This window comes from Euprymna scolopes, chromosome 1 (genome assembly GCF_053919585.1).
Source record: "Euprymna scolopes isolate OS-2025 chromosome 1, ASM5391958v1, whole genome shotgun sequence".
In the NCBI taxonomy this organism is placed as follows: domain Eukaryota; kingdom Metazoa; phylum Mollusca; class Cephalopoda; order Sepiida; family Sepiolidae; genus Euprymna; species Euprymna scolopes.
In genome coordinates, this window is record NC_136482.1 from 189,778,867 (window position 1) to 189,792,500 (window position 13,634).

The 13,634-nt window shown below is 33.7% G+C and overlaps 1 protein-coding gene across 1 annotated transcript in view; it reads left to right on the forward strand.

The window, feature by feature from the left end:
• LOC145278280 (gamma-aminobutyric acid receptor alpha-like) overlaps positions 1 to 13,634 on the forward strand; it is a 1,175,437-nt gene that overhangs the window by 926,810 nt on the left and 234,993 nt on the right. The window contains exon 4 of the mRNA XM_080130575.1: positions 10,293 to 10,360. Within this exon, the coding sequence (XP_079986701.1) occupies positions 10,293 to 10,360 (68 nt within the window). The remainder of the gene's footprint in view (positions 1 to 10,292; positions 10,361 to 13,634) is intronic.

Below are 13,634 nucleotides of genomic sequence, written 5' to 3' on the forward strand. Positions count from 1 at the left end.
ACATCTATAAAAATCCATTATTCTTGAGCAACATTTTTTCAGAAAGATAAAAGCCTAAATTTTATCATATAAAAAGCAGAATAATATAAAACATTTTCTACTATTTTTAATAAAATTTTACATTTGAAAATTTTCCAAAACCACACCATTCATCCTTATTTTTTCCTTGGCGGATAAAACATTTAAATATTTTTTAAAGGTTTTTGAACGAATCAATTTTCTTTTTTTTATGTAAACAGGATTTAGGACGATTTTCTATAAGAATATGCAAAAATATTATAACATACGTGTCTGAATTTTAAAAAATTACAACTTTGTTATATCACTGTATTAATTTCTTTAAAAAGACCAAAATTTAATCATATTTTAAAATAATCTACATTAGCCTTGAAAGGACTAAATAAACTTCATTTAACCATGTAAATTTGAAGGGTTTAATTCATTTTTTATAATCGATATATATATATATATATATATATATATATATATATATATGTTGTCTACATACCCCAAAGTTAAGCAACGATGAAGCTGGCAAGTACCAGATGGGAATGCTAGGCGCCGCTGCATCTAGTATCACGCTTAGTCTACCATAGATGAGTCAAGTAACAAGAAATTGCCAAAAGAAATCATAGTAGTTTTTAGCAAAATGCGCAGTTATTTATTGATATTTTCTTTATTGGTATCGATTTTTCAAAGCATTGTCTACTTAATGGTATATTAGCAATATTTGGGTCACTAAAGGAAAATTAATTATTTATTTTTCAAAGATTTAAAAGTAGTGTTTTCGTAAAAATGATGAATATATATATATATATATATATATATATATATATATATATACGTGTGTATTGCTAATATCAAAGATAATTACTATTATTAACATAATCAACGAATTTCACACTTCAAAACACAAGAGATGAAAAATTAAACACATTACAAATTCGCATTTTTAACCTTAAAATATGATACGTGCGCAGTTGTTCTTAGTTTTTGTCTGTTTTATCTACAATCCTCACCCTCCCCACAATAAATATATTTTGTTCAGTTTCGGCTGATTATTTCAAGCATATTTGTACCCAGAAACAAAGAAGAGGGTGTTTTTGACAATATATATATATATATATATATATATATATACTAGCAAAAGTACCCGCCGTTGACTGAGTTCAAAAACAGCCTACAGAAAATGGACTCTGATTTATGAAAGTATGATAGGTTATGAAAAGGAAGGGTTGTAAAGAGATTAGCCACGTTTTTGGCCAAGTAAGCCCCTAACCGGCTTTGGGTAGGATTAAAACCGCTATCTTAAGACAATCATCAACGTCTCTATCAACTGCGTCACGGGCCCCGAACGGGCGATCAAGGTTGGATTTTTTGGTCTTATGAGTTCATGTTTATTATATGGTCTTCCATGGTCTGATCCGCAATTAATTGGAACTCATTATTTAGATGAGTATTATTTATTAATTTTATTTATTGCGGACTATTATCCTCATCATGAGGAGTATTTGTGTCTGTAGTTTGAAAATCAAATGTTCTCGTTTGTAGACGTTCAGAGCGAAAAGAAAGGCCCAAAAACGTTAGTACTGTAGTGTGTCTGTGTTTGTTAAACATTTCATTGTTGTGTGTGTGACTTAATCTTCTTCGTTGGTTATAGAGTGAGTAGCAGTAGTTATTCAGGCTTAGATAACGATTCTCTGGTACGCCATTTGCAGCATCAAATTATTGTGACAAATTCAAGACGATAATTGCCGATTATGGTTTAACATCAGAGGATGTTTACAACGCTGATGAAAGTGGCGTAAATTGGAAGTGCTTACCTACAAAAACATTATCCGGATCCGAGGAGCAGAAAATAAAAGGATTCAAATTAAATAAAGAAAGACTAACAGTGATGTTATGCGCTAATGTTTCTGGAATTCATAAACTTAAGCTTCTTGTCATCGGCAAATCAAAGTGTCCCCGAGCATTGAAAGGAGTTTCGCCTTTGCCAGTATCCTATTATTCTTCACGAAATGGATGGATGAATCAACAGTTGTTTAAAAAATATTTTTTTCTAGAATTTGTGCCAGTTGTCCAGAGGCGTTTTCTTGAATTAGGTAAACCTGATTCGAAGTGCTTGCTTCTGTTGGACAATTGTAGAGCACATCCTCCTTAGTCAGAACTAGTATCATCTTGCGGGAATATTTTTGTGTGCTACTTACCACCTAATGTGACTTCTCTCATCAAACCTATGGATCAAGGGATTATTTGGAACTTAAAATGTTTCTACATAAATGATTTCATGATGAATATGATAAATAGAACCGTGAGTATAAGCGATTTTTAGCGCCATTTTATTATCAAAGATGGCATATTTTCTCTCGCAAGTGCACGGAATCAAGTTCGAGCAAGCACATTAACAAAAGCACGGGGTAAATTATGCCCAGCGCCAAAGGCTTCTGAACTGAAAGAATCAGAGAATACATCTGGTCTAGAAAATATTCTTGAAACCAAACGGTTACCGACAAACCACGCTGTTTTTAAATCATTTAATTCAAATGATGTTGAAATGTGAGTGACACAAGATGAGGAAACTACTGATCAATATCCTGAAGGCAGTAATGCTGATGAAAATAGCGACAGCTCCTATTTTCTTAACCCTAATGTAAATAACCAAGAACACTCTGATGAGGCAATATCATGGGATGATGCAGAAAAGTCTATGGAAACGGTTATAAAATTTATAGAAAAAAGTCCTTACTTTAGTGACAACTATGTTTTGCAAGCAATGTCACTCCGAAGAGATATAATCATAAAGAATCTAGAGAACCAAGAAATTGTAGATTTTCATGATCGCTTACAGAATACAATGGCAGCGCCCGAAAGCTCAATCGATGAAAATAGAAACTGCAATGAGACTCATTCAATGAATAAATAAAAAAAAACTGTATTTTACATAAATTTATGATTTCTGTAGATGATAACTTAAGTAATAAATACCTAACAATAAGAGTAGATTTAATTTATTTTCAATGTTTTTGTTCCTGGTAATAATATTTAACAATTCTTACTTGCAATATATCGTAAACTCAACTTAATATATACTTGAAGTATCATATAGCAATGAATTTCATTTACTATTTCTTAATTCTTAGAAATATAAAGTTAACTGCAGCACAATTTTATCACGAAACTTGAACAGCATCCTCCAATTTGAACGGAGCGGATGTCCAAATTATAAGAGTTATACTGTATATCTATAATATAAAGCTGAACGTCTGTGTGTGTGTGCGTGCGTGCGTGCGTGTGTGTATGTGTGTGTGTGTATGTGTGGTTACGAATAGGCTCCTATATGGTTGACTATTATAGAAAACTGATCACATATAATGATAGAAGATGTATAGAGACACAGGAATGGGTATGTTTGATCTGGCATAATGATGATTCATTAAAATTGTGGGGTCTGCGTACGCGCCTAGTCTACAAAGTATGGAAATAAAAAATTAAAAAATAAAAAAAAACGTTTACAAGTTTTTTTATATAGATGTACATAATAATACTTTGATAAGTATGTTTTAACTTAAATAGGAGTGGTATAATAAAATTGTGGGGTCTGCATTCGCGCCTGGCCTCCATAGAATAGAAATATGCACAAACTTTAATAAAGACTTTTCATATATATCTGCGTAAGTATACTTTGATAATTATGTTTCAGTTTGAAGAAATATGGTATAATAAAATTATGGGGTGTTTGTTCGCATCTGACCTCCATAGAATGGAAATATGTCACAAAGTTTAACAAGTTTTTTTAATATAGATCCACAGAATATTGTGATAAGTGTTTCAGTGTGAACAGGTATGGTGTAATAAATCATGGGGTTTATCTATTTTATTTTTACTTTCATCATATTTTGCTTTGGTTTTGATACCCCCAAATTCGAAGCTATCTCTTTACACCCCTTCCTTTTCATAACCTATCATACTTTCATACATCAGAGTCATTTTTTCTGTGGGCTGCTTTTGAACTCAGTCAACGGCGGGTACTTTTACTAGTATATATATATATATATATATATATATATATATATATATATATATATATATTACTTATGTATAAAAGACATATAGTCTTTGTGTGCGAATTCATTCCCTATGGATTCCAAAACGGCTAGGCCGATGTTTTTACTTCACAAAAATATACTTCATCTATTTAGCGGTGTTCTAACATATATCTTGCATACAAATGTCTCCGATGAGTATCGAAAATCGATAATCGAAAAAATTTAATTAAAAAAGGAACAATCCGACTTTGACTAAGGTTGACACTCTGATGCATCCTAACATTACTAGTGAAATTGAGAAGTTTTATTATCGCACAAGCAGAAGAGCCCCGCGTATACAATCAACAGTAGATTCCTTTATGAGACAGAGGTGCGTTTGAAACAAATGCTTCTGTTTAGAGCATAACTGAACACAGGTACTTGATACTTGGCTTTTGCATTATGAATTTTAATTCGAGTCACTGTATTAAAATAATTTCGTAAAATGAACAGTAGCTCCTGTACATTGCAAGGTGAACTACGCTGTATTAAGTAACTGCAAAGAGGCATATGAAACTTCCTCCCGATAAACCGAGGTGCGTCTCAGACTAGAGCAGGTGATAAATGGATTTGCGTGAAAACTAGACGATTTAACTGATTGCGATGATGATAAAAATATTGGAAGTGTAGAACATTCGTTGATCCTTATTCAACCCGGGCAATGCCGGATCTCTCTGGTAGTATATATATATATATATATATATATATATATATATATATGAAATGCCCGAAAGAATGTTCCATAATAAACAACTATTAATAAAGGTGATTAAATAACTTACTGAATAAATAGAAAAATGAATGATAAAAAATATAAAAATTAAATAAGTTTTATTTATATAGTTTTAAAGATATATATATATATATATATATATATATATATATATATATATATATTAGCCAGTAGAGTTTAGTTCTCCAGAAGTACATCCAATGAAACAACATGTGTCTACCAAAAAGTGCTCAATGAGTGAACAGAGCAGGTATATTAAATTTATTTATACAAACATTGATGGCTACATATGTGCATACATGTTTCTGTAATCACCCGCGTTGGGGGGTTACGTCTTCAGGTCAAGAATTATCGACGATTTTTTATTACCGTTTTATCTGTTGGTTACATATGTTTCAGATGTTGGACCATGTTTACGATCTAACAGCCTCATCAGACCTTACAGAAGTGGTTGTTAGTATTAGGAAGAAATACGAAAAAATGTGGATTGAGATAGGAGATAATAGGGGGAGAGAGACGGGTATTGACAATATTTCAGTTTTGAGGGTTAAGATACATTAGATTGTATTGTGTGTGGTGGGGTAGTAGATTCAGGAAGGCATGTGTGGAGGTATATGGATATAGGGAGGGGAGGTAGAAGAGGATGGTAAAGAAAAGAAAAAGAGAGGGGGTGAGGAGAGGAGAGGAGTTTCAATTTTTAGGTTTAAGTTGTGTATGTAGACATGTATATATTTTCATACTAAGTAAACAAGGTAATGTTCGGGTAAATAAGTAATACTAAGTAAGTAAATAAGTAAATACATGGGTGTAGTTAATAATGCGGGGTTTCCAATAAGCAAAACAAATAAATACAGACTCCTAAAAATTAAACCAGCAACATGTATTTTGAACATATTTCACAATACATCTACCTACCTCGCATTATTAACTACACCCGCTTATTTATTTATCTTTTGTTTATTTATTTATCTACCTTAACTCCACTTTACTTAGCATAAACATACATATCACTATGTATATATATATATGTCCATGTATCTGTGTATATTTATATTTTTATGAATATATATATTTATATGATTGTATGTACGTGTATATGGGTGCATGTGTGTATGCGCATGCGTGTATGTGTATGTACATCTACATCTCACTGAGGATCCGTACATAGATCGTGTGGATATGCATGGGTGAGTATTCGTATATCTATATCTATGTGCACATGAATGTGTTTGCATACATCTGACTGTTAATATATATATATATATATATATGTGTGTGTGTATCTACGTTTATGCATGGCTGAACTATGTATACGGATACAGCTGTGTCTGAGTTTATATGCATATATGTGTCTATATGTGTGTATGTGCCTATATCAGCGATGCATTTAACACTGAAAATAAAGTTAGACATAAGCACTGCCTAAAGCACCATCTTAGGGGCCCACCCCATATATATGTGAAATTATTATTATTTATTATTATATATTTATCCTAACTTTACTTTATTTACTTTGTATAAATATATACGTGTCTGTATATATATATATATATATATATATATATATATATATATGCCCAAAGCACCATGTTAGAGGCCCACCCCATATATATGTGAACTTAACGATACGTCTATCTAACACCGTATTATTAACTATATCCATGTATTTACTTGTTTACTTACTTATTATTACTTATTTGCCCTAACTTTACCTTGTTTACTTTGTATGAAATACATATACATGTCTGTGTATGCATATATATATAAATGTATATATATATATATGTGTGTATATATGTCTATATATGTCTGTATGTTTATATTTTTATTAATATCTATATTTATGTAATTGTATATACGTGTATAGGGGTAGATGCGTATGAATGTGTATGTGCGTATTTATGTATATGTATATCTACTTCTTACTGGAGATGTATATCTCCACATATATGTATATAGGTAGGTGTGTGCATATATATATGTATATGTTTCTATATATATTTGTGAGTGTATATATGTGTATAAAAGTTGTGTGCATGTGTATGTATGTCTGCATATGGATCCATGTGTGTCTGCATATATATTGTTTATATATATATATATATATATATATATATATATATACCTTACTGAAAAAGCAAAAGGCAGTTAAAATTTAAAACCTAAAAACTGAAACTCCTCCTCCTCCTCTCCTTACCCCCTCCCTTTTTCTTTTTTTTACCATCCCCTTCCATCTCCACTCCCTATATCCATATATCTCCACCCATGCCTTCCTGAATCTGCTACCCCCCACACACACAATACAATCTAATGTATCTTAACCCTCAAAACTGAAATATTGTCAATACCCGTCTCCTTCCCCCATTATTATCTCCTACGTCAACCCCCCTTTTTTCGTATTTCTTCTAAAACACTTCTTCCTAATACTAACTACCACTTCTGTAAGGTCTGACGAGGCTGTTAGATCGTAAACATGGTCCAACATCTGAAACATATGTAACAAAACAGATAAACCGTTAATAAAGAAATAAAACACATATTTGCTCTTCAATAGTATTGAGCACTCTCTTCAGGTTTTTACTAATTACCATTATATATATATATATATATATATATATATCATTACAACTCCAAGTGTATTAACTTAATTCATTACAAATTGTCTCAATAGACAGAAAATAAATAATAGCCCATATTGTCAGATGATTCCAGTTAAAAATAAAAATAAAAAGGAAGTATTTTCATTTTAACTTGAACTATCTGACGATATGGGTGGATAATTTTAATCCTGTTTATCGAAACAATTTGTAATGAATTAAATTAATTAACTTTGGGTTTTAAAACATACATATTTAGCTCTACTAATGTATTGAGCACTCTTTATCCTTGTTTTTACTACTTATACTGCTTAATATATATATATATATATAAATATATATATATATACTTCAGAATAAAATTATCCAACAATCAACTGGTATGAAAACCTCTGATTATATGATTTACAAAATATTACTGGCAGTAATATTCTATAAGTATTATCCCATCTAAATGAGAAATGCTCGATATACAAGATAGAACAAATAAATAACTGCTTTCAAGGACATTTTACCAATTTGGATTATAGTTCTATAACTTTTTTCCTTAACTTCCCTTACTCTATGACTTTTAATGACTCATTCAATTTTTAATAATTTTTTTGGATAATGATTTTCCATGGGTCACTCACTTTAGCAAATAGGGTGTATAACATAGCTAGTTGCTATTATTTTCTCCTCTGAAGAGATGGTAGACATCGAAATCGTATAGGATAAGGAGTTAAAATATTTCTAATATATTCTTTCTCTTACATAGAATAATAAAAAATTTTGATATGGAGCTCAATAAATTTTTTAAACTATTGAATCACAAAAATTTGATTTGTAGCGCAGAAAATCCAAAGTACTCACGAGAGAATCAAGCAAGGTTCTTATCAATATATCGTTACTTATGAGGTTAACGTAATTAGCCATGGCATAATTCCGTGTAGCATTTGTTTTATAGATAAACACAATAGGTAAGAGAACAGACAGAATAAGCTTCATTCATTTCGAAATCGTTCCAGACAAGACTTGAAGCAACTTTATGTAAGGAAAATACTGTACAAGGGGAGTGCAATAAGTAATGCCCCTGACCCACTTCTAAGTGTCTGATCTAGCTGAAATTTTGCAGGTGCAATGATTTATATCTCTGTGGGTTGTGTGGCAAATTACAGTCTGAACTAATTGTGGTTTCTGTTTTACAGTTGTTTGAACTGAGTCAGGTGTGAAATGGAGCCTATCGAATGTCGAGCAGTGATCCGGTTTTTGTATTTGAAAGGACGCAAACCACAGGAGACCTTTGATGAAATGAAAGAAACTAATGGTGATAATGCCCCATCATATGATCTTGTAAAACGCTGGCATCGTGAATTCAAACATAGCCGGAAGTTTGTGGAAACAGCTCCCAGACCTGGTCGACCCTCTTCTGCCATTGATGAGGCATCTTTCCGTCAATTTGAGGCTGCCATTTTGGAAGATCGGCGCATTACTATTCGCCAAATAGCCTAAGATGTCAAGATTAGTACATGGTCTGTGGAAACTATCATTCATGACCATTTGCATATGCTTAAGGTATCTGCCAGATGGATTCCTAGATTGCTCACACCATTCCAGAAGTGAGAACGCGTCGAGTGCTCGAAGATGAATTTGGAGATGAGCCAAGAAGATGAGTCAAAGTTTTCAAAAGACTGATTACACAGGATGAAACTAGGGTCCATCACTATGATCCAGAGACCAAAGCCGAGTCAATGCAGCGGAAGTACTTCGACTCACCGCCTCCAAAGAAGGTAAGGGTGCAGCCCTCCGCTGGCAAGGTCATGCTCAGTCTTCTGAGACCAGGACGGTGTAGTGATGATAGATTTCTTGGGAAAGGGTACCACAATTACAGGAGCCTATTATGCTTCACTTATGAGGAAATTAAGGGAAGCTATCAAAATCAAGAGCCGGGTAAGATCAGCAAAGGTACCCTCCTCCTGTAGGACAACGCTCCGGTCCACAACGCGCATGTCGCCAGATCAGAAGCACGGGCGTGTGGTTATGAAATCCTCCCCCATCCTCCCTACTCTCTCGACCTTGCACTCTCTGACTTTAACCTCTTCCCAGCCATGAAGTTGTTTTTGAAAGGAAAGCGTTTCCCAGATGATGCAGCCTTGATTTCCGAAGTCACGTCGTGGTTGGAGGACCAACCTGGGGTGTTCTACAAAAACGGTCTCCAAGGCTGCATCAAACGATGGGAGAAATACATAACTCTGGGTGGTTCCTATGTAGAAAAAGACTAATAACTGTGCCAAGTTTCGTTGCTCTACTTCTATGGGAAGTGGGCCAGGGGCATTACTTATTGCACGCCCTTCGTAGAAAATTTAACATCTAGAACTCGCCAACGATGAGTGCTAGATGGATAAACTCGACCCAGAAAACGGCAATTCTGACCCTTTTGCCAGAACCATCGCCAATGGAATGTTAAGACCAAAGGAGAAAATAATGGAAATGAGTAAAACCCAGGCCCCAGGTTTTGCTATCCTTAACGATTGATTTTTCATGGGAAATGTCGACGTTACATGTATCGGTTACATTATTTATGCACTAACGTGGATGTACTCGAGAAACAGAAACGGTCAAAAATCAAACCAGCAAATCAACACTATTCAGACAAAACAATGTCCAAGGAAACTGAAAGAAAAAACAAAACTAAAATACTACTACTACTACTACTACTACTACTACTACTATACAGCTACTACTACTACTACTACTACTATAGTAAAAAAAATTCTTTAAAGGTTATGGAAAAAAAGACAGTACCTCTTTTAAAAGATCATTTATTTGTTTATTTTGTTTATGTGTAATTTAATAACGAAAAATACGTAAGTAGTAATTTCTTCCTTTTCTTAACAGATGGCCCCTTGGTAATTAAAGCCGACATTTTGATTCGATCTATGGGTCCCGTATCAGAACGCGACATGGTAAGTACATTCTAGGAAATTTATTTATAAATAATGATATGTAAATATATATTTTTTTGTGTATCCTGTTTTTGCGTTAAAAAATAATCCACACAAACTTAAAATGCGATCATCCAATTATTTCTAATTTTCTTCTTTTTTTTTTAAACAAGGATTTCTGTTTTGGAAAAAAAAAAGTGTTTTAGGGCAAGAACTGCCGATTTTTAAAATTGATATTCGTCGAATCAAAAATATTCAAAGTAAATATGCGATGAGCGCATGTGCGTTTTGAAATCTAATTTATAACACCCAGTCTGTGTGTGTGTCTGTCTCTATTTTTTTTTAAACTGTATCTGTTCCGAGATGCAAAACGGGTTAGATGATTGCATTTTTGTGAACAGTACATTTATGTGTGTTAAAATGGTGAAAATAACTTCCATGGCGTCAATTTTTTTTTAATTGGAACGTAGCAGGTGTAAGTCGACTTAAAGTGTTCATGTAAATCGCTGTATGTTGTGTTATAGGGGTACATATTTAAAGATGACGGGAGTCTATATTGGAGTCCTGTATAACGGAGATACATAAACGGGGACTCATAATACACGAATAACGATGGTGAGGATGAGGGAGACATATATATAACAGACTGGGATGATTTTGGGGGACTTCATATATAACAGTTCTTAGAGGAGGGGAGGAGATACATTATTGTTGATGGCGGAGTTACACAAAGTTCATTTAGATGATGATAAAAACACATCATGCGCAAATATATACATTTATATTAAAGTGTTCTTTTTTAGCATTTCTTATCCACCTGGCAATAGTTCAAACGATAACGATAAAAGCAAGAGCACTAAATGTATTGGTTTCGATTTTAGATGATAGCACCCAAGTTATTAGTATTTTTTTTTACTTTTGAAATCACTTTTATATATTGGATACAATATAATAAACAATAATGAATTGTCTCTATAATAAATACGAAATCTGCATGAATTAAAATTTTATATTATAGCGTATTTTACGACCGGGCAACGCTGGGCGCCTTGCAAGTAAAATATAAGTTTTATATTTTTATAACGCCACGAAGAGCTCAATAGTTTAGTTGTCTCTAACAGCCCACTTAAATTATATTTTAGTGCTAGCATTTCAGCCCGGCATTGCCTGGGTGTTTGGCGGTGTATCTTGAACAAAAAAAAAAGAAGCGGTCAATTTTATAAAAATTTGACCCCTATTATGACCTCTTAATATTTATTGTTTGGGGCTCAAATCAGGTTATTAAGTTAGATCCATGTCCACGGAACCTATATCTAAAGTTTCAACTGTTTAGACCCAAACTTGTCGGAGGAGTTTGGTAGAGTTCTCAAAGGTCAAATCGTTGTACTTTGACCCCTTAACAGCCAAATTTCTGGCCGGAAACGGATTACAAAGATTTTTCCCAAATCTCAATACCCTGTATATCAAATTTCGAGTCTGTAGACTGAAAATTGACAGAGTTATTGTGTCGAGAAATGTACACAGACACACACACACACACGCACACACACAGACACTTTCATTTCAAGCCGGCGTTGCCCGGGTGTTTGGAGGTGTATGTTGAGCAAAAACAAAGTGGTAGTAGGAAGGCAGGTTCGAACCCGTACCGGGAAGGAGGAAAAGAACATGGAAAACCCCTGACGGCTTTGCTGTTACGACCACCGCCAAACCAGAAGTGACTTATATTTAAATTAAGGCTAGACAATCGAAAGGAGAGGATGACTTTCAAAAGTATCGGCGGAAAAGCGACCCCCTATAGAAAAGTACCCAGTTGAAGGTGAAGATATTAACGTTTTTAGCCAATTTTTCGATATTTGTCGTGTGAAAGGTCAAACTTCAAAACGATACTGATCTTGTGAGAATCTGTCGCCTCTGTCGAAAGTTTTAGGCAGACATGCAAACATACATACATGCATACATACATACATACATACATACATACATACATTTAGCTTGCCATATCTCTGAATACGCTTTATGTAAAATTTCAAAGGTTTAGACCAGAAATTGTCTGAATAATTTGGTATAGACCGCAGAGGTCAAATGTTTTAAACTTTGACCCATATTATGACCCCTTTACATTTATTGTTTTGGGCTCAAATCAAGTTATTAAGTTAGATCCATGTCAACGGAACCTATATATAAAATTTCAAGTGTTTAGACCCAAAATTATCGGAGGAGTTTGTTAAAGTTCTCAAAGGTCAAATCGTTGAACTTTGACCCCTTAATAGCCAAATTTCTGGCTGAAAATGGATTACAAAGATTTTCCCACATCTCAGTATCCTGTATATTAAATTTCGCGTCTGTAGACTGAAAATTGACACAGTTATTGCAGTGGAAAATGTACACAGACACACAGGCAGACACACAGACACACAGACACGTTCACTTATATATATATAGTAGATTCTTGGCGTCCAAAATTTCAGCTTTGTACAGAACCTCAGATTATAAAAGATATTCAATTTTTGATTCACCCTAAAATCAAAAGTCGACACAAAAATAAAACACAATAGAAAAATATTGCATTTGAACTTGAATTTGCGGGGGCCATTAACCGGCTGTTGGGATTGCCTCGATCGTTGCTAGAAGCAGGAAAAAGATCTGAGCCGCAGAGGTCTGGCAGTCCATTTCATTTATCTTCAATCATTGTAGTTGCTTTTCTGATCACTTCAAACTTGCTACTCCGTTTTACTAACTCCGTTACCTCCTTCCCCTCTCCCTCCACCTCTCTCTCTCTCTCTCTCTCTCTCTCTCTCTCTCTCTCTCTCTCTCTCTTTCTTTCTCATATTCTGCCAAACTAGAAAATATCAACCGGATGATATTTTATCATACCTTACTAATATCCATCTCGGATTTCTCCATATGATCTCTGCTGACATTTCGCCTGGCACATTTCCTGATATTTTTAAAGAACTTGCTTACCCAGGATTTACTAAATTTTACAATAGCTATTACAATATTTAACGTAACGTTAACATACACTTATCTCATTTCGAAATCTTCCTTCATCCAAGAGAAATATATATGTATACTAGCAGGCCGCCCGGCATTGCCTGGTCGTAAAATACGCTTAAATATGATATTTTAATTAATGCAGATTTCGTACTTAGTATGTTGAATCCGATATATGAAAATGATTTAGAATAACAAAAAAGATGGCTCGTGTGCCACCATCGAGAATCGAAACCAAAACGTTTAACTTATGATTTACTTTTTCCTCTGACATTAATGCTGGAGCTATGAAGACATGTTT